Source organism: Alternaria ventricosa, assembly GCF_023758065.1.
Source record: "Alternaria ventricosa strain BMP 2768 chromosome Unknown scaffold_15, whole genome shotgun sequence".
NCBI classification, from domain to species: Eukaryota; Fungi; Ascomycota; class Dothideomycetes; order Pleosporales; family Pleosporaceae; genus Alternaria; species Alternaria ventricosa.
In genome coordinates this window covers 498,220-522,746 of record NW_026055695.1, presented here as the reverse complement: position 1 = coordinate 522,746, position 24,527 = coordinate 498,220, and the positions used below count along the sequence as shown (strand labels likewise).

General features: G+C 53.4%; 11 protein-coding genes across 11 annotated transcripts; 6 read left to right on the top strand and 5 right to left on the bottom strand.

Annotated features, from left to right (window-relative positions):
- Positions 1 to 173: 173 nt before the first annotated feature.
- J4E93_008098 (uncharacterized protein) lies at positions 174 to 1,166 on the top strand (the record flags this gene model as incomplete). The annotated part of the gene is made up of 1 exon (XM_049346000.1): positions 174 to 1,166. The coding sequence occupies one exon, from the start codon at positions 174 to 176 to the stop codon at positions 1,164 to 1,166; it is 993 nt and encodes a 330-aa protein (XP_049196933.1).
- A 393-nt stretch (positions 1,167 to 1,559) lies between these two features.
- J4E93_008097 (uncharacterized protein) lies at positions 1,560 to 3,734 on the top strand (the record flags this gene model as incomplete). The annotated part of the gene is made up of 1 exon (XM_049345999.1): positions 1,560 to 3,734. The coding sequence occupies one exon, from the start codon at positions 1,560 to 1,562 to the stop codon at positions 3,732 to 3,734; it is 2,175 nt and encodes a 724-aa protein (XP_049196932.1).
- A 2,593-nt stretch (positions 3,735 to 6,327) lies between these two features.
- J4E93_008096 (uncharacterized protein) lies at positions 6,328 to 8,554 on the bottom strand (the record flags this gene model as incomplete). Its single annotated transcript, XM_049345998.1, has 6 exons — positions 6,328 to 7,006; positions 7,056 to 7,308; positions 7,357 to 7,570; positions 7,625 to 7,806; positions 7,938 to 8,155; positions 8,244 to 8,554. The coding sequence occupies 6 exons, from the start codon at positions 8,552 to 8,554 to the stop codon at positions 6,328 to 6,330; spliced, it is 1,857 nt and encodes a 618-aa protein (XP_049196931.1).
- A 976-nt stretch (positions 8,555 to 9,530) lies between these two features.
- Positions 9,531 to 11,586, bottom strand: RAR1 (putative methionine--tRNA ligase, cytoplasmic protein rar1; the record flags this gene model as incomplete). The annotated part of the gene is made up of 3 exons (XM_049345997.1): positions 9,531 to 9,906; positions 10,002 to 10,762; positions 10,810 to 11,586. The coding sequence occupies 3 exons, from the start codon at positions 11,584 to 11,586 to the stop codon at positions 9,531 to 9,533; spliced, it is 1,914 nt and encodes a 637-aa protein (XP_049196930.1).
- Positions 11,587 to 12,128: 542 nt separating this feature from the next.
- Positions 12,129 to 12,776, top strand: J4E93_008094 (uncharacterized protein; the record flags this gene model as incomplete). Its single annotated transcript, XM_049345996.1, has 1 exon — positions 12,129 to 12,776. The coding sequence occupies one exon, from the start codon at positions 12,129 to 12,131 to the stop codon at positions 12,774 to 12,776; it is 648 nt and encodes a 215-aa protein (XP_049196929.1).
- Positions 12,777 to 13,440: 664 nt separating this feature from the next.
- Positions 13,441 to 14,613, bottom strand: SPN2 (Septin Spn2; the record flags this gene model as incomplete). The annotated part of the gene is made up of 4 exons (XM_049345995.1): positions 13,441 to 13,673; positions 13,724 to 13,820; positions 13,869 to 14,431; positions 14,481 to 14,613. The coding sequence occupies 4 exons, from the start codon at positions 14,611 to 14,613 to the stop codon at positions 13,441 to 13,443; spliced, it is 1,026 nt and encodes a 341-aa protein (XP_049196928.1).
- A 318-nt stretch (positions 14,614 to 14,931) lies between these two features.
- On the top strand, positions 14,932 to 15,521 carry J4E93_008092 (uncharacterized protein; the record flags this gene model as incomplete). Its single annotated transcript, XM_049345994.1, has 2 exons — positions 14,932 to 15,289; positions 15,343 to 15,521. The coding sequence occupies 2 exons, from the start codon at positions 14,932 to 14,934 to the stop codon at positions 15,519 to 15,521; spliced, it is 537 nt and encodes a 178-aa protein (XP_049196927.1).
- A 365-nt stretch (positions 15,522 to 15,886) lies between these two features.
- On the bottom strand, positions 15,887 to 17,994 carry J4E93_008091 (uncharacterized protein; the record flags this gene model as incomplete). Its single annotated transcript, XM_049345993.1, has 5 exons — positions 15,887 to 16,179; positions 16,267 to 16,653; positions 16,704 to 17,139; positions 17,189 to 17,853; positions 17,955 to 17,994. 5 exons carry the CDS (start codon positions 17,992 to 17,994, stop codon positions 15,887 to 15,889), a joined length of 1,821 nt encoding a protein of 606 aa, XP_049196926.1.
- A 2,125-nt stretch (positions 17,995 to 20,119) lies between these two features.
- Positions 20,120 to 21,443, top strand: J4E93_008090 (uncharacterized protein; the record flags this gene model as incomplete). Its single annotated transcript, XM_049345992.1, has 4 exons — positions 20,120 to 20,414; positions 20,481 to 20,617; positions 20,670 to 20,697; positions 20,947 to 21,443. The coding sequence occupies 4 exons, from the start codon at positions 20,120 to 20,122 to the stop codon at positions 21,441 to 21,443; spliced, it is 957 nt and encodes a 318-aa protein (XP_049196925.1).
- Positions 21,444 to 21,918: 475 nt separating this feature from the next.
- Positions 21,919 to 23,334, top strand: J4E93_008089 (uncharacterized protein; the record flags this gene model as incomplete). Its single annotated transcript, XM_049345991.1, has 1 exon — positions 21,919 to 23,334. One exon carries the CDS (start codon positions 21,919 to 21,921, stop codon positions 23,332 to 23,334), a length of 1,416 nt encoding a protein of 471 aa, XP_049196924.1.
- A 325-nt stretch (positions 23,335 to 23,659) lies between these two features.
- J4E93_008088 (uncharacterized protein) lies at positions 23,660 to 23,848 on the bottom strand (the record flags this gene model as incomplete). The annotated part of the gene is made up of 1 exon (XM_049345990.1): positions 23,660 to 23,848. The coding sequence occupies one exon, from the start codon at positions 23,846 to 23,848 to the stop codon at positions 23,660 to 23,662; it is 189 nt and encodes a 62-aa protein (XP_049196923.1).
- Positions 23,849 to 24,527: the final 679 nt, after the last annotated feature.

Genomic DNA, 24,527 nt, shown 5'->3' with positions numbered 1-24,527 from the left:
GAGTACTTTAAACTTTCAAGATTAAGCCGTGCTCGGCCCTTCATCGGCATCTGTGCATGCGAAGGTACAAAGTACGTGAGTCGCCATTATCGTTACATGTTTGCATACTACCAGACTTTATCAATACCCATTTTCGAACTTAACAGCCGACTCTTGTTCAAATATCCAACACCATGGCCATGATCGTAGATATGGTGAAGAACAAGTGGGGCGCTCCACCCAAAGAGTCCACCGAATCGTTCGCGGGACGCAACGTCCTGGTGACGGGCGCCACCTCTGGGCTGGGATACGCGGCAGCGGCCAAGTTCGCGAAGTTAGGCGCTTCAAAAGTCATCATCACAGCAAGAGACGAGGCCAAGGGCGAGTCGACCAAGAGCAAACTCGAAGCAGACGTCGGCAAAGCAGGTCAATTCGAAGTCTGGCAGCTCAACATGGATTCGTACGATAGTATCGTCAAGTTTTCGCAGCGGGCTATCACCGAACTGGACCACCTGGACGTGGCCATCTTGAACATCGGCATCTTCAATACTTCTTACAAGCAGTCGGAGTATGGCTGGGAGCAAGACCTTCAAGTCAACACGCTTTCGACCATATTGCTCGGTATCCTTCTCTTGCCGAAGTTGAAAGAGTCGCAAAAGCAATCAGGAAAGATACCCGTACTGCAATTCGTCAACTCAGGCATGCACAAGGTCGTGGAGATCTCTGCCGACGTTCGAAACAAGCCCGCTATCCTCCCTGAGTTCAATAAAGAAGACAAATACCCCGGCGGCCAGAAGCAGTACGGTTATTCGAAGCTCCTCCAGCGATACGCCGCCGTTGAGCTCGCAAAGAAGATCCCGTCCAGCGAAGTCATCATCACGGCAGTATGTCCCGGTGCGGTCGTAACGAACATCGATCGCAATGTCAAATTTCCAGGTGTCAAGATCGTGAGGGCGATCGCGCATGCTTTGGCGTTCAGGACGGCGGACTTAGGCGCCAACATATACATTACTGGCGCCTCGCAGAACCAAGAGCAACATGGAAGGTTCTATGCGACCGATAAGATCGAACCCGATGCGCCGAGTATTGTCGGGGAAGAGAATGAGAAGCTTGCGGTTAGGGTGTTGAATGAGATTGTAGAGGAGCTGGCAAAGCATGTGCCTGAAGTAAAGGACCATCTTCCATGATACCTTGATTAGTCCGTCCATAGTAATGTCGAAGGTAATCAATCGCGCAGACGTCCTGAATAGTGTCTAGCTCGTATTTTTCGCTGAGTGCTACCTCTACCTGGCGACGGCATGTTGCCACTGCTACTCTCACAGGCTCAAGGGTCGATCGGCAACCTAAACGACGCTTCATCCAAGAGATAACCGCAGGTGAAAGCTGAATTCAAGGTGAATGTAACAACGTGCAACACGTGAGGTTGAAGCAGAGGGGTGGATGGTTCACACGTGTAGACCTGGAGCACTAACGCACGCTTTGACCACCAGCTCCACCAAAAAAGTTCAGCGGCAGGCGCGAACTTCAGTGCAACCATCAGCGCATTCACCCACCACCAGCCTCTGCCAGACATCCAGAGCATGGCGCCGCCTTCCCACTCGCCCGATACGTCAATCTCTTCGCATACCCTCTCTATCGGCTCCGCGCAACCGCCGCCCATGGAACTTCCACCAACCGCGGCGACTTCGCCCACAAGTCTCCTCACCAAACCGCTAGCCTTCCTCCAGCCGACCGCCCAGCTCAATGCGACATTCCTTGCCGCGGCGAAACGATATCTCGATCCAGTAGCCGCCGGCGTAAGCGCGTCACAATCACAGCGACAGCAAGATCTGCGCAAGAAGCGGAAGCGGGGCGGCGGCTACGACGATGATATCAGTGTATTGCACTTGAAGAAGGTGCACTTGGACGGATTTGGCGTCAACCAGGTGTTCGAACAGACACGCAAGATTGTCGAGGCGACGACAGATGAGATTGAACTTTCTTTGCCCGATCAGGATGATGGCGTTGTCGCTATCCGTGATGGCGAGGAGGACGACGATGAGGGCATTGAAGAGGCCGAGGAGGAATACCACACCGAATCAGACATTGGCGAAGAGGGCGTGGACTGGGAATACGATGGTGTCGACGAAGACGAGGATGAAGAAGCGCTTGACGGCGAGCCGGATGACGAGGACATCGACAAGGAAGATGGAGCAGACGGCATGTTCTCCGACGATGCGTCAGACGATGCGCCAGCAGAAACCTACCAACCCGATCCCAACGGTCTCAACGACGGATTCTTCTCCATAGACGACTTCAACAAGCAAACCGACTTCCTAGAGCAGCAGGATCAGAGGGGAGAGGGTGTGGACAGCGACGATGACGAAGTAAACTGGGAGGCAGACCCCATGGAAGACGGCCCATCCACAGGCAAAGCCAATGGTATCGCAGGAAATGCATCCGACGATGAGTCTGACGAGGGCGGACCAACCTTCGGCAACGTTGATCTAAATGCACCGGATGGCGACAGTGGCGATGAGGACGACCTCGAGGACGGTGACCTGGACGGTCTTGACACCGGTATGAACGCCAACAACGTCATGTACAAGGACTTCTTCGCGCCTCCCGCACAAAAGGCGAGCAAGAACAAGAACGGCAAGAAGCGCGGACGACCCAACCCCCACAACTTCCCTGAGAAGCAGTCACAACCAGCAGAGGAAGTCGAGGAGGACGTGGAAGGAACCATGGCCAGGGTACACCGAGATCTCTTCGAAGATGACGACGATATGGAAAGCGAGGGCGACCTCTCCGACGTAGACCCCTCAGACCCAAAGTCGAGACGATCAACACACGAGCGGAGACAGGCCAAGATCGCAGAGGAGATCCAGAAACTGGAAGCAGCCAACGTTGCAAAACGAGAATGGCAGCTATCTGGTGAAGCACGCGCAGCAGACCGACCAGTAAACTCGCTTCTCGAAGAGAACCTCGAGTTCGAACGAGCCGGCAAGCCCGTCCCAATCGTCACACAAGAAACCTCCGAAGACATCGAAGCGCTCATCAAGCGGCGCATCCTCGCCGGCGAATTCGACGAGATCCACCGCCGCCGACCCGACGACCTCGCCACCGGCCCCCGACGCGGCCGCTTCGAGCTCGACGACACAAAATCCGGCAAAGGCCTCGCCGAAATCTACGAAGAAGAGCATCTACGCGAGACAGACCCCAACTTCGTCGAAGCCAAAGACGAGAAGCTGAAGAAGGAGCACGACGAGATCACCGCGCTATGGAAGAGCATATCCGCCAAACTCGACTCCCTCAGCTCCTCGCACTTCAAGCCCAAGCCCGCAGCACCCAACCTAGAAATCCGCACTGATGCGCCCGCCATCGAAATGGAAGATGCACGGCCCACCGCCGGCGGCGAAGTCGCCAGCGCAAGTATGCTCGCGCCGCAAGAAATCTACAAGCCGGGCGAGGACAAGAGCAAGAGCGAGATCGTTACCAAGAGCGGCATGCCAGTCGCCCACGACGAGATGTCGCGGGAAGAGAAGATGTCGAGGCGGAGACGTGCAAAGGAGAGGGCGAAGAAGGCTGGTCTTAATAAGCCGGTGCAGAAGAAGACGGAGGGCAAGGAGAAGAAGAGGGGTGAGAAGAAGCAGCTTGTGTCGGATCTTAAGAAGGGTGGTGTACAGATTATTGGACGCAAGGGTGTTATTACTGATGTTGAGGGTAAGGAGGTTAAGGAGGCTGCGAAGAGAGGGGCTGGTAGCTTTAAGCTGTGAGGAGGTAGATCGGGAATGCAAGTCGTATCATGACATATTCGAATTCGTTGCAGCAGGTTCTATTCACTCGATTCTGAAGCGCTGGTATGCGTCGTTCTCCCGTCTGAACTTGTAGTCGTCTCTCCGTATATGTTCCTTCCAAACCGGATTCGTTCGGCGATAGCATACTACGAACTTCATACGGACAAGCATAGTGGACATAGTTTCGTTACTCAAGAACGTTCATTTGCAATACATACATCGACTTTATCATTCCATCATGTACACATTACCCATCCCATATCATCCCGTGTCATCTCCCCCTCACAGCACAACCATACCAACCGCACACCCCGCCGCCCCAATCACCATCCCCCAAACACTCCAAGCCCCTACAAAACTCGCCTGACTACTACTCGGCCTCGCCTTATCCGTCACACCGGACTGCCCACTCGCAGTCGCCGTACACTGCTCACCACAAGCATACCCATCGGGACAGCAATTGCCTCCCTGATCCGCAGCGCAACTATACCACGCACTGGGACAGCTCCCCGCACTCTCTCCAGCACCCGTAGGCGCAACGATAACAACACCGTTCGTATTCACAATAGTATCCGTCTCGGGTAGCGCACAAGACCCCGTGGTCTGGCAATCGCGACCAACGCGGCAGCAGCCGGAGGGGTAGTACGCGCTGCAGACGTAGAAGCCGGCGGGGCAGACGTTGTCGCTGGGGGAGGCGGCGTCGGTGGTTGTTACGGCGGCGCTGGTGGGGCGGACGGGGGCGTCGGGTGCGCGCGTGGAAGACGGGTTGTCGTCGTCGCCGAGGCAGGAGGCGCCGGTTGCGCAGGTGCGGCCGTTCATGCAGCAGCCGCCGCCGAGGGAGGCGGGGCAGGAGAACCAGCCTGTTGAACAGGTGTATGCGGAGCGGGAGGTTGAGGTGGAGGTTGGGGAGGGGGTGCTGGTGCTGGTGGGGGTGGTTGGAGGGATGGCGGCGGCGGTTGTGGTGGTTGAGGTTGAGGTTGGAGTTGCGGAGGTGGAGGGTTGGATGTAGGCTGTTGATGTGAATTCTGCGACGCCTGTACGGATTAGAAACTACTCTCGTGATATTAGGAGGGTTGAACTTACATCCAATACCCTGACACTTGAAGCCCGGCAAACAACACCCTCCATTCTGCGCATCAGGACAACTCGTATACCCACTCGCCTCATCACAGCTCACACTGCCCGCGCAAGTCTGGCCCTGAGGACAACACCCCACATCGCCTGCACTTGAGCTACCACTGACACTAACACAGGTGCTGCTCGTGCCGCAGCACACATCCGGCGCGCCAATGCTCTCGCAACTCGTCGTGCCATCTGGACACTTGAACTGGCGGTTCAGAAGAATATCTCTGATATGCATGCGCGCCAGCCAGTCTGACTGAGCCAGTGGACGAAGCGGCGAAAGAGCCTGCGACGTCGTATTGCCAAAGACATCATAGTCTGATCTCTTGGACGATTGCAGCGACGGGGTATCCGCGGCGAATATCCAGTTGTCCAGCATAAACATCTCGCCCTCGTCCATGCTCATCTTCTTGACTCCAACGGGCTTCTCATGTTGCAGCCTCTGCTTGACGCTCAACCCCCTCTTCACATATTCCTCATCTTCAGGAAAGTATTTCAGGTGTTTGGGTACATTGTGTGGCCATTGCGGTGGTGATTCGGCGAGTACGGGTGTTGCGCAGAGGGCGATGATGGCGGGCGGGAGGGCAAGTAAATGTGGTAGGTACATCATGTCAATGTCAAGGTCGGAGAATAATTCAATTCGGAGCAGGTGCAGGAAGAAGCACCGCAGACAAGCTTGTGAGAAAGTGTGGTTGTCTGCTTATGGTTGGGATGTCAGTGGCTGGTGGAGCAACGCCGGAGCTACGACTCAGGTAATTGGCGAGGCTGGGATGCGTTGGCGCCTCACCGCCGATAGCTGGGCAGGGTGCATCCTGGAACCCGCCGTTACTGCGACGATGAGGCTCGTTTGGCTAGTAGGAAAGGCTAAGATGGTATAGTTACTAGTGCTTTGGTATTTGGTGATTTAGAAGAGGGGACTGCCAAACGTCATGGCGGCATGCATGTTCCGCTGATTCCGAGCTTTCATCTGCAGGGGCTTGTCGACCTCCATCCAACTCATCCATCCAGCCTCAACCATCGACGCATCTACTATTTGGTCAGCGTGAGAGTTGCCTATTATCCGAGCCAAATATCCATCGCGACATCGAGACGGAGCATAGGCAATACTCGAATCAGCACGTTCGCCTTCTGGTCAGGCTTCTTGATCTCAACGCGGTGTCACTGAATAGTCGACACAACGAACACAGAAGCCGGTTGCACGGCCAATTCCATTGTACATATATTCAGATGATGCATAACGCGAGGGGAGATCTCCGTCAATGGCCACCGACCGCTTGCCCCAGCCAGTCGGATGGCTAGCCTACTCCTTTTTCAACCCACCAAGATAGTGTTGCAGCGCGTATCGCGCGGACCTCCGTTTCCTCAGCCCGTCGTACCAACTGGTCATCTTATACAAACGACCCTGTTGTACCACCTGAGTCTGTCGAACAGCACGACTTTTCCACACCGATCAAGCCTGCAGACCCTTGCGAGCCTTGCGCTCGCTCATGCGCTGGTTCTCCAGCATGGCCACCCAGATAAAACAGGGCACAAATGCACAAGTCCCCATCAAAACCATGATCTTCTGCGCGTCGCCGAACGCGTGTACCACAGCCTGACGCTCCGGACTACCCCATGGCAGTGACAACTGCATAGTGATATCGCCATAGATCTTTGGAGCCAGGTGCTTCGATCCTTCAGGAAGGTATTCGACGAGCCTCTTGGGTACGATTTGAGCCCATAGAGTGCCGCTAACAGATTGGCCGATCGCACCACCAACAGCCGTGACGAGGTTGAGAAGCGCGATAGCAACAGCGACTTGGTCGTGCGGTACAGCCATCATGATAGCAACTTGCTCCACGTTGTAGAGCATAGCGCTCGCCATGGCGCCGAGTACCTCCACCAGGATCAGGATTGCTATCGGGGAGTCGGGTGTGCGGAGATAGATCAATAGACCAGTCATGAGTAGTTGAGTGGGGACGGCGATGACGGCACCCCATTTGTAGGTATCAGTGTATTTCATCGCGAAGCTGATGATGATCGCCCAGGTGCACGAAACGATATTGAAGATGTTCGTGATATATCCGGCCTTGGAAACTGAAAGCTGGAACACGACCTGGAGGTATGAGGAGTACATCATACGGTATGAGCTAGTAACTGATGTCAGCACAGATTTCTCGCGGGTTTCGAATGACTTACTAAAAAGCAATCCAGGAGTTGCAACCAAGCAGGCATGCCGCAATGATCGAACGGTTCTTCATGAGGTAGTATGGGAAGAGGGCATGGCTAGCGTAGTAACGCTCCCAGGCCACGAATAACAAGATGAGGCAAAGCCCGAAGCTGACCATGCATATGAACATTGGAGAGCCGAAGCCGTCCTTTTGGTAGACTGCCAGAGGCCACGGAAGAAGAAGCAGGGAGAATCCACCGGTGATGAGTAAGACCCCGATCACTATGGCTATTAGCAGGGAATGGAAGTCTCACTGCAAGTTGAACTTACCGTCAAACTCGGTACACCAGTGCTTGGTGCTCTGCCAGACTGTCCTGCCACTCGGCTCGCGCGAGATGACGCCCATCTTTCTTGCTCGCCTACCCATGAGCCAGAAGACGAGCCAGAATGATATCGAGAAGACTGGTGTCATGATAGCGAAAGATCCATAGCCCCAGCGCCAAGTGCTGTGGTTGAGCCAGGTTTCACCAAGCTTGGGACCGGCCTAGACACGATGATGTTAATATACATCCAACCATCTCCCAGAAAGGGGACTTACGAATGTGTTGACAACGTAGGGGAATCCAGTGAACGCCATCCAGATCAAACGGTTTTGCATAAGCGCGGTATCGGCGATGAAAATGTTGAAGATGTAGTCGACGCCGTTCATGCCGGTCCAGTAGATGACTTGCGCGGCACAAAAGGTTTGGACGTTCTGGCATAGAGCCATGAGAATGAGCGCTACAAGGACACTAGTCAGCACTGACGATGTACACTGAAGAATCGCGATGGACGCCTTCCTCTGGTCCTTGAGCTTCGGGTCCATGGGTCTCTTCGCAAGATGTTGGGTTATTTGGAGTGGAAGAACTTACAAGCGACAATGAACATCAAGCAAAGAAGAAAGCCGTGGGGCCGTCCAACGATATCAATGAACTTGGCCAGCGGAAGCTTCGATACGCCTCCGACAATGTTCGCAACGATATCGGTGATAGCCGTAAGACCGTGCATCATGAAGGCCGAGGTGACGTAGGGGCGCCATGAGAAGTTGGTTTGTTGTTGAAGGGAGTTGACGAAAGAGATGAGCATGATCCTATGGGATGTAAGCATTACTGTATGCATCGTAGCAGTACAAAGCATCACCGGGCAGAAGATGAACCGCAGTAGCGAGATGGACTTACGCAGCATAAGCGGCAATCAGCCATTTCTTCGTCCAGACAACGGTCAAGCCCTCCATCTCAGCCGGACCTCTGGCCTGCTCCGCGCCTTCGCCATCGACAGCGGGATAGGTGTTCATCGAGACATTGCTGTCGTACTTGGCCGTAGTGCTCGGCGGCTTAACAGAAGAAGCATCGGCCGCGATCTCGGGGGTGTCGCAGAACTCGCAGCGCTCCGTGGGAGTCATTCCGGCCATCCTGTCGATCTGGGGGACGTATCCGCTCGCCATGGTGTACCTGCGGTCGCTGGTACTGCGCATGTTTAGTTTCTTCATCTGCGGCTGCAATTGGGGAAGCTAAGTACCTTGTCGCGGAACAAATGCGACGGAATGGCGACAGCGGCGAGTTTGGGTAAAGAGCAAACTAATCGCAGTTTGCGATTGAGTGTATGGTTGTTTTGCTTGATTGACGCGGCCAGGAAGTTCTAGAGACGCAGCTTGAGAAATTGCGCACGGACAGTGAAGGTGACGGGGAGAAGAGGAGGAGAACGGAAGCGGAGGATAATGCCTCACGGTGATAAACAAAGATTGCGGGGTAGTCGTCATTTCCGGTGAGCACATTTTCTTAATGGGGGATATGGGGACGTGTAGGGCAGGAGCGTCATACTGGAAGGTAGTCACGATGGTGGTTGAGCGCATTACATGTCACTACATGATCTTTGTGCAAGAGTGCGCATCTCCGCTTAGGTACTATCATGCGGGTCAGTGCTATTGACACCCTTGCCGTAGAAGCGCTCGTGTCTGAAGTCAACTTAGAAATAAACATAATGAGCTGGTATCATCGTCTGGTTGACACGGAGTGACGAGCCTCTCACTCCAACTGTGAAATCAGGGTCCACTTAAACCCGGATATACGCGACTCTCGCAAATCCCAACAATCTATTCTCTTTCTCTGGGTTTATATGAGACGTGCAGAGGTGACTGATAGAAGATGCTCTGACCCTACGATTATGGCGTCAGGAGAGATGTCGACAGTGACTCCGCATGCAATGGTACCTTGAAGCGAACATTTCGGGTTGGCTCTAATAAAACAAACTCATGCCTTACGCGTAGCTACATTTTGAAACAGACCAACTGTCTCCGTCCTGAAAAAGACACTCTGCCATCCCATGATCATGGTCCTGTTTCTCGTCAAACATATGTTGACATCCCCCAAGATTTGTTGAATGCGAACGCCCCTGCATCATGCTGCCAGTACTCTCCCTCAAACGTAGCGCCAGAACTCCCAGAACCGCCCCATCAGACTCACACACTACGAGGTCTGTAGGCTGATCTGCTCAACGCCTCTCGATACCTCCTCCTCGGCAGTCTTGGCTGCAGGTCCGTCTTGACCCTTCTCTGCAGCTTCAACACCCTTGTCAGCACCGGCAGCCTTCTTCGCCTTCTTGCGCTCCTTCTCTGCCTTCTTAGCGGCCGCCTTCTTAGCCTTCTCCTCCTTGGCTTTGCGAGCCTCCTCGCCGCCAAATTGCTCGCGCCACTCTTGCTCCTTTTCAGGTTTGATCTGGGTGAAGAGATAGCCGGCAGTGCCGATCTTGTGGCCGACGGGGATAGATTGCGCCTCCCACTTGTCGGGGATGATGAGGAACTTGGCATTCAGCTGGGAGAGGATGGCGGCTGTCGTATCGGGCCTGTGTTATGGTTAGCTATAGATTCCGTACTCCGATGTCGCTTATGCTGCTCGACCAAGTGTGCAGTCATATGATGAGACATATTCAAAACTTACATGTATGGTTCGATCAAACTGGCGAGAAGGTGGATCTGGCTTAAAGCGAGCCCAACGACAGCGGCGCAACGATCTGGCTGTTCTGTAGCCAGCTTGTTGTCAAGTCGATTGTCTTGCAGCAGCAAGTTGCCCAAGCTCGAGACATGAAGCGCGGTCGCGAGTGCGGCACGAATCTTGACATCCTCCAGCTCGGTAATGTACGTCTTCAGCAGATCGTTGACCTTCTTCTTGTGCTCGGTGAAGTACTCATCGTCGTACTTGGTCCAGTCCGGTACGACGGAATCGTATATCTTGGCGTTGTTGACGAATTTGATCACGCGGTTGATGAAGTTGCCTAGGTTCTTCAGCAGCTCGTTGTTGTTTGCGGCAATGAAGCCGTCCCACTCGAATTCGGTATCTCCAGTTTCCGGCCGATGTGAGAGAAGGTAGTAGCGCCAGACGTCAGATGGAATGCCGGTCTCCTTGGCGTTGTTGCCAAAGACACCAATGTTCCTTGACTTTGAGAACTTGCCCTTCTCGTAGTTCAAGTATTCTGTGGTTGAGATGGTGTTGAGCATGGTCCAGTTGTCCTTGGTACCAATCTGCGAGCAGGGGAAGACCACCGTGTGGAACGGCACGTTATCCTTGCCCATGAACTGGTAAAGCTTGACGTGTTCGGGGTTGTGCCACCATTTCTTCCAGTCCTCGGTGTAGGTTGCTGTAATCGACACGTAACCTATGCAAGCGTCGAACCATACGTACATAACCTTGTCCTCGTAGCCCTGATACCGGTCAGCTGAATTTCGTCGTGTTCGAAAGTATGTCGTACCTCAAGCGGCACCGCAGTTCCCCACTTCAGATCACGAGTGATACCACGCGGTCTTAGGCCCTCTTTCAACCACGATGAAGTAATGTGAACACCATTGGAGCTCCAGTTACCCTCCTTGCTCGCCTTCTTGAACCATTCCTCTTCTGATGGCTGCAGCTTGTCCAGGCAAAGGTACACATGCTTGGTCTCGCGCGGAACGGGCGTGGCGCCATCGAGCTTGCATCGTGGGCTCTTCAACTCGAGCGGGTCGAGAAGATGTCCGCACTTGTCGCACTGGTCTCCACGCGCGTCTTCGTATGCGCACAACGGACATGTGCCCTCGACGAATCGGTCCGCAAGGAAGCTTTTGTGTGTCTCGCAGTACGGTTGTGTCGTGGTTTGTTCCTCGAGGAACCCGTTCTTGTACAGTTTGGTGAAGATGTCTTGCGCAATATCGGTCTGTTGCTGTGTGGGTGTGCGTCCGAAGTGGTCAAAGCTGATATTGAACCACTTGTAGACCTCGCTGTGCAGCGCGTAGTACTTGTCGCATAGCTCCTTCGGCGTACACTTCTCTTCTATGGCCTTCGTCTCCGTTGCTGTGCCGTATTCGTCTGTTCCGCAGACGTATAGTGTGTTGTACCCTCGGGCGCGTGAGAAACGTGCGAAGACATCGGCCGAGAGTACGGAGCCGACGATGTTGCCCAGATGCGGGACATTGTTCACGTAGGGGAGCGCGCTGGTAATGAGCACATTCCGCTCGCCCTCGACGGGCAGTATCTTCTTGGTTGTCTCAGTCATGGGAGGATGTATGCTGTTCTTGGTCAGCTTGTTGAAGTGAATGGAGAATCGACGATGCAGCTCTTACTCTGGTATTGCGAGATGTGTGATTGGATGTGAAAAGGTTGAGAGAAAAGCGAGCGCGCAATGGGGATATATGCAGCTTCGCGTTTCTTTGGTCGAGTTTCTGAGTCAAACGCGAATGCTTGACGCACGGCGGGTGTGTGGTAGCTGCCCCGCCTAAACTTACCCCACCAGCCAGTGACGCCACAGATGGCTGAACCCTGACTTCGATCTTTGCAGCGAGGGTAATGTCACGGTCTAAAAGTTAAATGCACAAAGATCTCACTCGAACAGCATACGGAGGCTTGAATGACTGTCTGATGTATTGAGCACGGGTTGTGATTATCTTTCAACAAAAGACAGAATAAAATTCTTCCACATGACAAAACACTCAAAACAGTCATCATCTGAAGAATAGTGGACAGCACTACAACGGTACAATATATACACTACAAGATTCTCTACCAAAGCGATTCTCGAACGGACATACATCTAAAATCATGGCATCCCAACCCACCAACCCATCAGCCACCCGCACCCCCTCACCCGACCCCTTCGACGCCCTCCTAACCCTAGAAGACACCCTCTACACCACCGCCTACAACCTCGGCGTCTCCGACGGCGCCCACGCAGGCCGAATCGAAGGACGAATTTTCGGTTTAGAAAAAGGCTTCGAAAAGTTCGCTTCTCTGGGAGAACTTCATGGGCGGAGTGTAGTTTGGGGATCACGGTTACCAGGTCTCACATCTAATTCCACACCAACATCAAAGCACGAAGAGGAGGAAAGCAAATCACTACCGTCCCTCCCGAACAACTCCCGCCTTCTCAACAACACAACACTCCTGCACTCCCTAACCGACCCCCTCACCTTCGACACCGCAAACACCGAAGAAGGCGTCGCGGATTTCGATGATAGGTTCAAGCGAGCAGGCGCCAAAGCCAAGGTCATCGAGCGAATCGTTGGCGAAGCCGACGCTCGTAACAGGGAAGCAGACAGTCACACGTCTGCGAAATCACCTGATGGATCACGATCACCAGCAAGAGGGAAGACGGGGCCGGTGCGAGTAACTGGGCAGAGCAAGGCTGGTGGAGCGAAGAAGGGGGATGATAGTATAGAGGATTTCGCGGGGTCCAAGTTGTTGCGCTGAAAGGGGATGGTTGGGAGTCAAGTACTTCTGGGTGTTGACTTGGGGCGGGTCGGGCGGCGCAGAGCCCTGTCCGTCTCGATGGGGAGAATGGGAGATGAGGATCTGCGGTCGTATCATCTGGTATCCCGTGGCTGCCTCCCTGGGATAGAGCGGACTGGGCCATCGTACCATGCCCAAGATTATGGCCTGACATGGCTACACCGGCGGAAAGAGCGAACTACCAGGCAAACGGGTCAAAAGACACCAAGCCATCACACAGCCGCGCAAGAATGATGGAAAAGCACTAGGCTTCAAATTACTCCGCTATCCTAGAAGGGGACCCGGGCACAACCCAAGGTCACAGCTCAACCACTACACCGTGCTATGACATACGAGATGAAGAAAGATAATAAGAATCCATCGTAACTAAAAGGATATTGAGAAAGGTGTCAAATCGAAAGTGTGCCGCAAAGTCTCCTGCTCTCCCTTTTCGTGCTAGATGATGCACTGGTATCAAAAACATGTCGCAAATGCCCCCCTTGCGAGGGACGCACACCTAAACCACCTCCGCTCAGATAGCATCGATCATAGGGACAGGCCTTTCCATGCGTGGCTCCATACGCGGTGGTGGAGGGCCGTTGGGCTTGCCCCCGCTACTATCGACGCGGTTATGATTCGGGAACTCCTAGTACCCGTTCATGGTCATGCGCTGGCTGTTCCTGCTGAGCTCGCGATCGGCAGAGGGTGAGATGGGGCGCGAGGAGTGGCCCTGGTGGGAGCTCTCCTTGAGGGCAAGCAGCTGCTTGGCACGGAACGACTCGTAGTGGATTTGTGCGGTCGTCTCGATCAGGTCTTGCAGGTGGGTGCGGGTGAGGAAGTTGCGGAGGTAGACAAATTCGCAGTGGTTCTCGTCCTCGACTGGGGGGTGTTAGAGCAGTTCGCATAGAGGGGGGATCATGATGGCCTACCGTTGATGATGCCCCACTTGTTCTGGCGACCACGGACGTTCCTGCCGTTGACAACAACGGTCCTCTCAGAGCCGACGACGGCAAAGGGAAGGAGTTCCTAGTGAAAGTTAGCAGACGTCCAGTCGCACCTCGAAATGTCCCTCACCTTAATGGCCTGCTTTGCCTGGACTTCCTCGTTGTCATCCTCCTCGTTGTCGTAGGGGTACATGCGCAGGTTGTGGAACTGGAACTCCTCCTTTATCCTGTGCTTGAACTCGGCACGCTCCTCCAGGGTCAAGCTGTCGCTCTTGGCAATGACGGGCACGACGTTGACGAACTCGCTCAGCTTCTTGAGGACGACAATGTCGATGGGCTTGAGGGCGTGGCCAGAGGGCTGGATGAAGAACAGGCAGCAGTGGATGCGCGTGTCCTGGAGGTAGCGCTCACGCTGGGCGGTGAGCTCCTTGCGGAGGTAGGCGCTGTGCTGGTCCTTGATGTACTTGACAATGGGGTCCCAGCAGCGCTCGTTGTTGATCAGGTCGCCGTAGCCGGGCGTGTCGACGATGTTGAGGCGCAGACGCACGCCGTTTTCCTCGATGATGTGTGAGACGGGGTGGATGTTGGTGGTGCTGCGGACCTCCTCGTCGGGCTGGAAGCGGCCCTTGGAGTCCATGAGGTGCGAGGCAAAGAGCGTGTTGATCAGTGTCGACTTGCCGAGACCAGTCTGTCCTGTACACCGTCAATACCAATGGAGACACGTGATAGAAAAGATGCCTACCAACGCAGATGACATTGAACTGGAAGCCCCGCTTGACCGACTTGCGCTCAATCTGCTTGGTGATGCTGTCGAAACCGACATAGCTGTCCGGGAAGATGGGCTGCGACTGGTTCTGGTTGTATGCAGCAGCCATTGTGGATGATGGGAGCCTCGGGGCGCGGACTGGGGGTGATGGGGGTGGGTGGGTGAATGGGAATTAGGTTGGGGAGAGGAGGGTCGGAGGTGTCGTCGTAATAGAGTAAATAGTCAGGGTCGCTGCGCTGGCGACTTTCTCGTGGAGATGCAGGCGCGGGAAAGGGGGCAGCTAGGAAGCGAAAGCGCGCTAGTGGGAGGGCGGTAAGGCGCGACCTGCAAGCTCGGACTGGGGTCACGACATTTTACAACTCCATCACCGGCATCGCCATTTCGCGGCCCTACGTAATCCCGTCGCAGCCAGTCACCCGCCGCAGTCATGGCACTCACCCGCCCGCTCCCTCCGCTGTGGCAGACGCTCCTACCGGGTCTCAATGGCCCAATGCGGCCCATCCTGAACACGCCTTTCCTGCAACGCCTATCACAGCCATTGGGCGCAATCAACACACAGTTCGGCGCACTCGCAATACCGTCCCTATCACTCCCCTCAATACCGTCAATATCCGATATCTGGGACGGCATACTCAATGCAGTACCCAAGAAGAAGACGTCATACCGCAAGAAGCGCCAACGGTTCATGGCGGGCAAAGGGCTGAAGGACATCACATCGCTCAACACATGTTCTGGGTGCGGAAGAGTCAAGCGCCTGCACATTTTATGTCCATACTGTGTGGATGGTAAGACATCCATTCCCCACATGAAGAGAACTATCCGCTAACAAACATCCCAGCCATCAAAACCAACATCTTCGGCCAGCTCAACTGGGCCATCCGCCGACCGACCGACAAGCAAGTGAAAGTGATGAAGAGGGAAAAGCGCGAAGAGGCGCACCGGGTTCGGACCATAGAGCCCGACCAAAGGAAGGTGAAGGAAGAGGCAGTATTGAAGCACACGGGCTGGAAGAAATGATGCGGGGTGGAGGAAGTTTTGAACGAGAATTACATAGGCTGAACGAGATGATGCCAGGAGGTTGGAGAAAGCGTGACCGAGAATTACACAGGGTGAACGAGATGATGCGTGGAAGTGGGAAGAAGCGTGAACAAGAACAATGGGCACGTAGTCTGGATGACTGTATTTGTAGCGCATATAAGCCGCGGCTTAGGCGTTGGGATTTTGTACATGAAACATGTAACAACATAACGGACAGGCGAACACGATATACACCACAAGCAAATGCACACCAGATCAAGCAATCCAAGGTGTCCTCAGCACCCTCATCTATTGCACCACCCAATATCCTATAATCACACCCTGCCTCCTCTCCCATCCATCCATTACCTCTTCTCCCCCAACCCATCCCCTCTCAGCGGCGGCGACCCAACCGTACTCCCCCTCCTACTCGCATCGCCCTTCCCCTCCGCTGCCTCCCTCTCCAAAAAGTCCTGCCACAGCTCCGCCAACGACTCCTTGTTACTCGAGCTACTAGCCATGAGCATAGGGTCTGCGGCAGCGGCGCTCAGTGACGCCGTCGACGGTGTTCGTCTGAAGGGCGAGGAGAGGGGGATGCGCAGGCCGGTTGAGCTGGATGAGGTGCCCGGGCGAGCGAGACCTGCTTGCTCTTTTTGCTCTGGGTGGGGTGTTAGTTGGGGGGAAGGGAGGGAATGGAGGGGTGGATGGGGGGTTGGAGAGGGGGAGGGAGAAGGGAGGTCCATACCATCTGTCCAACCCAACAACGCAGAAATCAACTGCAACGCCTCAAATTTCTTCGGATCACTCCTGTCTATACTCAGGAAATGCAAAAAGTAGTTTGTGATAATCTGTCGATCGACGTTATCCTCCGGTCGTCCTTTTTTCAGTATCCGCAGTGCTTTGGTGAGGTGCTCATTGAGTGTTACGGCTTCATGTCGCAGTTTGCCGATTAACAGGTTCTTCTCCTTGACTTCCTTCTCGAAGGGGAGGGCGCGCTCGAGATCTTTTTGCGTAGACTCGAGGGTGGCTTTGGCGGCGTTGGATGCTGATTCCGCGGCTTGAACTTGTTTCCGCAGGTCGTTGATTTGCGATTCGTAGGTTTCGACGGACTTTTTGAGCTCGGCTTTTCGTACTAGACATTGTCAGTTGGGAAACTCCTGTCGTGGAGGGAATGGAACTCACGGTTTTGTACTTCCTGTAGCGCCTTCTGCAGACCCTCGACAGCTTGATTATTGGTGTCCCTATCCCTGGCAGCGCGTTCGTACTCTTCCCGCATCGACTCCAGCTGGTCTCGCAACTCAGCATCCTTCTCAGCCAGGTTCTCGCGCAGAGATCGCTCGTTCATGGCCAACACTTCCCAGTCTTGCATGGCTTGTTTGGCGTTCTCGAACTCCTCCCTAGCGTATGCTTCTCGCGAGATCAGCTCATCGCGTTCCTTGATCCAGTTCTGTTGCGACAGGGTAGACCTGCTCCGTAGGGTCTCGATCTCAGATGCCTGGGCTTCTTTTTCTTGCCGCAGTTTTGCGAGCTCCTCGGTCAGGCTGTTGTTGTTCTCTTGTAGCTCGCGGGTTTGCTCCTCGAGCTCGGCGATTTGCGACTGGAATTCCTCGATTCTGGCCTGCATTGGGTCAGTACTCCGTCTGTTGCAAAATCCTATGCAGACATACCGCATCTGCCTTTAGCCGATCGCCCAGACTGGTCTTGATCGTGTTGACCCTGCCGAGCAAGTTCTTGTATTGTGTCTCGAAGTGCTCCTTGCCTTCGTTGGCCTCATCCAACTCCTCCCTCAAACTCCGCATCTCCTCCTCATGATTCGCATGCGACTCGTCTGAAGCTCCCGTGTTCTGCTTGTTCTGAACCTCCTCCAGACTCCTCCTCAGCTCCGTGACCTCCTGCCTTAGCGCATCGCGCTCCTTGGCTATCGCGTCTAGGCGTGCGCTGGCGTCTGAAGGAGGCGGCGGCGAGGCGGAGATTCCTTGTTGCGAGCGTGAGCGTGCCAGTCCAAGCGCAATTGCGGACGAGATGCTGTGGTGTGGAGTTCCGTTTGTCTGCAGGGTCGGCGACAGCGGCGGTTGGTCGTCGTCTACGTCGTCGGCGTCTGGATCGGCTGAATGCGCGGCGGGCTTCTGCATTGACACCATTAGTACTCGTGGCTGTATAGAGGGCTCTCGTGGACCGCATACAGCCTGCTCGGTCTCATCCTCGGCGTCTTCGTCGTGATCCTCCGCGTCGCTTCTGGCGTGGTCCCCATTCACTTTGTCTGTGCCGTCCGCCTTGTTCGCAGCGGCGGCTTTCTTCTTGTTCTTCTTTTTCTGCGACTTGGACAAAGTGCCTGTCGTCGCCTGTTAGCGTATAATTCTTCCGTGCTCCCACATCGGCCGCGACGTGAAAGCGGAGTTTACTGGCACCTCCGAGGGCTGCAAGCTCACCTACCACTCTGCTGTATGGGGTCCGATGTAGTCGGCGCAGACATCTTGAAAGACGCGTAGTGCAGTCGCTACCGCATCAAGAAGACTAGGTTTTACGGAGGAAAGAGGCTCTGGGGGTTCTGGGGAGCATTCGTGGATGTCTTGACTTGGCAATTCGTGTCCCGTTCTATGGTTTGTTTCGGCCCACGCGGTCCACGGGTGGCGTACGTCACTAGCCACATCTCACTATCGTCCCATCTTTAGACCAACCCATAAGGGTGTAGGGGGGGTCTCGGCAATAATCGGACGATTACTTTTAGCTAGAATTCTGCTAACACAATAATCTAACTATTAATATAGAAGTTGCTATTAGTAATATTATATTTTATTATAATCTTATTTGTATAGAAAACGCTTAGAAAACAGATCTAACTTAAGATATTTTTTACTAAGAAATACTTTGCTTTAAAAATAGATATTTTGCAAAAATAATTACTAGTATAAAAGTAGTATATAGACTACATTAGTAGAAAGATCTTTATTAAAACTACTATAAATAGCTAGTAAGTAGTAGGTAGCCGCTCTACTAGCTATAAGCAGCTAGAATTAAGTTAAAAAGCTAGGTAGGTAACTACTAATAAGCTTTTTACTCTTCTTTTTTACTAGGCTATTTCTATTTTTAATTATTTTAGGAAAAAAGCAGTTTTGCGCAGTAAATAATGTTTATTCCTTTTAGATCTTAGAGTTAAAATAATGTTATATACGTTTTGTCCCTAAAATAATTCTAGCTACAAGCTCTCCTAGAATTGTGTAGGGATAATTGTGAAGAACCCCCCAAGATCGGTATGGACGCAGGCCCCTCGTAGTCATCAACACGCTTTCGACAACTTGTACATCGTCTCGATAACAAAGGAGACACATTCTATGTGTGCACAGCTTCACGACTCGAGCCATCAGCGACAGCGAGCCAACCTTCGCGGGGTAGCCGAGCCCTCCGACATCTCCTGCAATCCAGCTCAAACAAGCCAAGACTGACCGCGTAACCTGTTCGATCCTCCAGACCATGAAGTACTACCGACCGCTATTCTACTCTGCCGTCACAATCATTTATGCCTCGTTCACGCTCCGAGTCCTCAGACTAGGTCTCCTTCCAAGATTGATCAGTCAGAAACGGGATCCAAAAGCCTCGTAAGAGGGCGTGTCAGATATTCGAGAGAAGTCAGCAATTCTGTTACTCGAAAGCTCCTCAAGGAACTCCCATCACTCACTGAAACGTCAGTCGTCCACGACAACGGCTGCGGTCCCGGCGCAGTGACCATGGCGATGATGGGAAGCAATCCCCCAACAGGTCTCAAGATTCACGCCACAGACGTAAACCCCATGTTTCTCGCTCAGCTGCAAGCCAATCTCACCGACAAGCCCTCGTGGCCAGTCAAAGTCGAAACAATGGACGCATGCAACCTCACCTTTGCAGACAACACCTTTGACAGCGCCACGAGGATATGTGGGACGAGGTGCTCGACTCCATCGTGGACGAGTTGCCTCGTAATCAGTGGTTCAAGGTTGAGGGTGGGGTGAATAAGATAAGGATGGTTGCTGATGTTGCCATTGTTACGAAGAGAGGTTTGTGAGTGGTTTTCTTCCTGTGTATACTCTCTGACAATCTAGATCTGTACAAACAGCTACGGTATAAAGGCTCCGATTTTCTGGTTATCGAGTGCGCCTGCTTTGGCTTTTCTATACTACACGTCCAGTCGCTTGTATTCACTCTAACTGCTGTGGCGACCGTACCTTGTCTTATCATACGAAAGTTTTGTGGATCCCTTGAGAAGGTAATGAGCTCATTCCTCAGGCTACCGAACTCACCAATATGGCCATATCAGTCTTTCACAAGACTGGTTCTACGTTTCCTATCTGAGAGTGATAAATGCACTTCTAGAGCAGAGACAGCCAGCCAAACCCCGCTCATCATCACGAGCACAAGTCCATGACTGTATATTGGCCAAAGCTTCCGCCAGGAACGTTTGCTCCTTTACCATCGCCTTCAGGCAGCACACGATAATCCGATGAGGCAATCGCGCTAGCAACAAGACTCTGCTTTGTCTGCGTATATAGATCCGCCCACTCTCCTGTTTCCCAGTCTACACATCGACTCTCAATCTACTCAGTTGTACCAAAACCTTGTACAATATGCAGCTCTTACTTCTCCTCCTCGCCGGTCTTTTTGCGACCCTGACCTCCGCATGCGGTTTTCCCTTCAACAACAATCGTCTCACCAACAGCTCCTTAGTCGACGACTTCATCGCCGACCTGGAAGTATCTGGACAGCTCGGCGATAATGGCGGCCAAGGCTGGATGTCAGTCATCAACGATCGGATTCCAGATAGAACGGTCTGGCCCGATCTGGGCCCCGAAAATGACCCATACGTTTGGATCGATTACTGCTATGCCACTGAGAAGGACTATAACGAGCTCCACGACGTCGGTTAGTATTCCTACATGTCACCTTCCACATCACGAATTTCGCGAGTACTGACTCTGTTTACCTCAGTGGAGGACGCAGCAAAAGAGTGGATGACCAAGTTGGGCAAAGGTAAAGACAATGGACATCGATTTGCTGGATTCCGTCACTACTACTACGAGGGAGTTTATCCACGTTGTGATAAGGATGACGAGTGGAACGAACTCGTTCCCGACGGTACACTCCTGATCAAGAAATCCTTTGATGATTCTGCTTCAGCAACTATTGGATTCATCCCAGAGACACAGTAAGTCGGTCATTGACAAGGATTATAATTCAACTGTCTATTATCAGGTTACTAACATCTTTTTCCTACTCCAAGAAACAGTAAACCCGATCGACACAGTCTGCTTCTTGTAGTGCGTCCTGCTGAGTATTGGAAGTGGGAAGTGGCTCATGAGCTGGGTCATGTTCTTGGTTTTGAACATGAGCATCAGAGGAAGGACCGTGAGCTTTTTCTGCTAGACAACCTCTCTATTCCGGCTAACAAGTTCAGGGGACGACCACGTCAACTTCGACTGCTCCAAACTCTACGGCTACGAGACTGCCAAGAAGAAAGTGGAGACTGAGCCCGCGTGGGAGGGGAAGACCATTGAGGACGTCTGTGGATCCAACTGGTTGGGATACATGCACGGCCTCCATTTTGCAGCACCAACCGCGTACTGTACCGACATGGGTCTTGCAAAAGATGACAGGACACCATTGGCACAGTACTCGGATACGACATACAACTATGACTCCATCATGCACTACTACTCTCAAGCGTTCGCTGCAAATCAGCGAGGTGCCGTCAACGAGCTACCCCTTGTACGCTGGAAGAATGGACGACCCAGTGACGGTTCGGGGCCGAACGATGAGAACGCACAGATCATTCCAACTTGGAGCGTTATTTCGGATGGAGATAAGAGCGGTGTTCAGCATTATTATCCGTACGCGGGACCTACAGAAAATGAACAGGATCAAGGCGTACAGGATGTAGGAGTATGGGGTTAGCAAGACATTGATGGTAGAGAAAGATGTGTGGACAGCAATATACCAAGGTCAGGTAGATTGTTAGACATAAACACGGTTGTTCGGGTAGCCTCAATACATGAATAAACATGGCCTTTTCACGCACGTGCGTATTGACTGTGATGTCGGTGGTCGGTCGAGGGTCCCTGAAATCCTCTGACGTCGCCTGGACCCTGAGGCTAAAGTCGCCGGTTCCCCACATCGGGGCCGTTGCGGCAGGTACCACAATGACAGCACCACCTCACCGGAAACATCGTTCGGTATCCGACCGAGAGCCGTGCATACTTATACGCAATATCAAAATGCTTTTTCTGATGATATACCACGAGACTGACGTCGCACTCGAATACAGACCTAGACCACGCACTATCGACATCATCAGACCATTGTTCAATCTTGATACCTACGAAGCAATCACTTAACTCACGATCGAAGCTTTGAAAGCTTCACACTCAAGATGGCGGCCACGAACGTTGCGACAAACGAACTCAAACTCGACTTATCAAACATGAACGGTATTCACGGAACTAACGGTACCAACGGTACCAGCGACTTCTCCTACGGGTTCTCTCACGCAAACGGCACCAACGGCACCAATGCGAAACCCCTCCCAATAGTGATCGCAGGAGGCGGTTGCGTCGGTCTCTTCCTAGCCCTCCTCCTCGCACAGTCCGACATACCAAACAAAGTGGTCGTCATCGAACCACAACAGCCAGACCCCATGTCAACGCGCGCAATGGCACATCAACCGCCTACATATCCCATCCTATCCAAAGTCGAAGGCTTACTACCAGAGTTGGTAAAGACAGGAAGTCTAAGCTCAGGCCTCTGTTTCCGAACGAGCATCCAAAACGGCAGCAAAGTAATCGCAGAAAAAACATTCAACAACACCGGCGAAGGCATGAAAGGAAAAGGCCAACTCCTCCTACCACAAGGAAAATTCCAACAAGTCCTCCTAAAGCGCTTATCCGCTCTCGGTGACGAAAAAGCCGAAGTACGCCTCGGAACCAGCGTCTCATCCTTCAAATCAACCCCAACCAGCGTCACCGTGCAAATCACCCCCGAAGCCACCTCCCTGCAACTCGGCGACGAAACGCTCGAAGCCACCTACCTAATCGACGCATCCGGTGCCCACTCCATCATCCGCAAAGACCTCAACATCAGCCTAGAAGGCGAAACACTCGACGCGCAACTCGTAGCCACAGACCTTTATTTCGACTTCCACGCCCACGGCTTCCACGACGCGAATTTTATTGTGGATCCGCTGAACTACGGGCTTATTGGCCGGATTGATCATGCGAAGGATGGGAAACCGGCGCTGTGGCGTGTGAGTTATGGGGTCCCGATTGGGGTGTCTGAGGAGGAGATTATGAGGACGCTGGATGAGAAGTTGGGGGTTATGATGCCGGATGGAGGACGGGATGGGCGGGGGGATAAAGCGTATGAGGTTGTGAGGGTGGCGCCGTATAAAGCGCAACAGCGGCTTGTGCCGTCGTTGTATCATCACGACGAGCGTGTCTGTCTTGTTGGGGATGCGGCGCATTTGACGAATCCGTATGCAGGGCTCGGGCTCGCATCAGGTATGGCGGATGCGTCTTCGCTCTCTGAGGTTCTCATTCGTGTTCTTACTGGGAAGGCTTCGGATGGTGAGAGGTTGTTGAATGCTTGGTCAACGGCAAGGAGAGAGAGCTTTATGAATGTTGTGGATAAGCCTTCGCGGATGGCGTATAAGCGTGTCAAGGCTGATGTCAGCACTGATGAGAAGGTGCAAGAGATGATGAGCAGAGATCCTCTTGTGGGCGCGTTGAAGAAGGGTATGCCCGTTCAGCCGCCGAGTTTGGAGACGAAGGGGGAGGAATTGGAGGGGTGGTGATGGCGAGGATGTTGGTCGTGCGTCGTTGTGGGTTTGTCGTAGATCTTCTCTTGACAACATGGCCTTCCGTTCATTGTGACCTCCACGACCCATCTTCTCATCCACCTCCACCACCTGCAAACGTCACAGTCGTCTCCTCGCCCACCTCACAGCCCACCGCCGTCTTGCCCCATCACCTCGGATACCTCCTCGCCTCGCTGTCGGGTCGCCGGCGACATGCTGAGACGGCATGTCGTCCTCAACGCCATTTCCCCATAGCGTAGTCGTCGGTTTCGTACCGCTGCCTTTGCAGCCCAAAAGTCGTTCATCTCGCTGCCTATGCAGCCTAGTCGTCGTCGTCGTTGTCCTCCTCCTCGTCTTCCTCCTCACTGGAGCTTGGTTCAACAGGCGTGTGGCTCACGCTGTGGGAAATATCCCAGAAATGGTTCCATTTCTGCTTAATGTGCTCTTTGAGCACGTCTTTCTTGGTCAGGAACTTCTTCCTGGTATCGTCGAGCCACTTTCTGAAGGCCATTTGGGTTGGATAGTGGGATTGTTGTTGTGTTGTGGGTATGGTGTGTATGGTGGTGGTGGTGGTGAGAGTTTGCCAAACGGAGCTGAAATAGCAAGCATGGCTGTAGCTGGCCAATTTCCAATACAAGGTGACTGGAGATGCCATGTGGGCTTTAGTAAGCTTGGGCCTTTGGAAACTTGCAAACCTGTGAGCTGAAATGCCTCAATTGTTGTGCTAGTTTGGTGATTTGGCGCTAGTGCGGCGAACTGGGAGCCCCCCAATGCTCGGACATAGTCAACACCAGATTCACGATTGCACTGCACCCACAACCCTCCCTGTCGATACTCACGTCGTTCTACCGCTGCTGGGGGATACATGTCCAGCTCATGTGGTTTCCTGGGACTGTTCTGCGGCTTTGCCTATCGCCGCAGAAGCTTGTGATAACCTGCAGGCCTACCTCATACGGAGCTCTCTACGTTGAAGCTGACATTGGCGACCTCCTGGCGCTGCCGAGAATCAAGGCTTCTTATGTTCTTATTCCACACATGCAGCTGCTGGCGCTCCTTGTGGCGGGGGGCTAGGGTCGTGGGCCGCTCCAAGGCCGCTTTCTCCGTCGAGCCTGGCATCGGCGACCTCCTGGCGACCGAGAGAATCATGGCCTCTCGCATCTTCACCTCCTACATGCAGCTGCTGGCGCTTA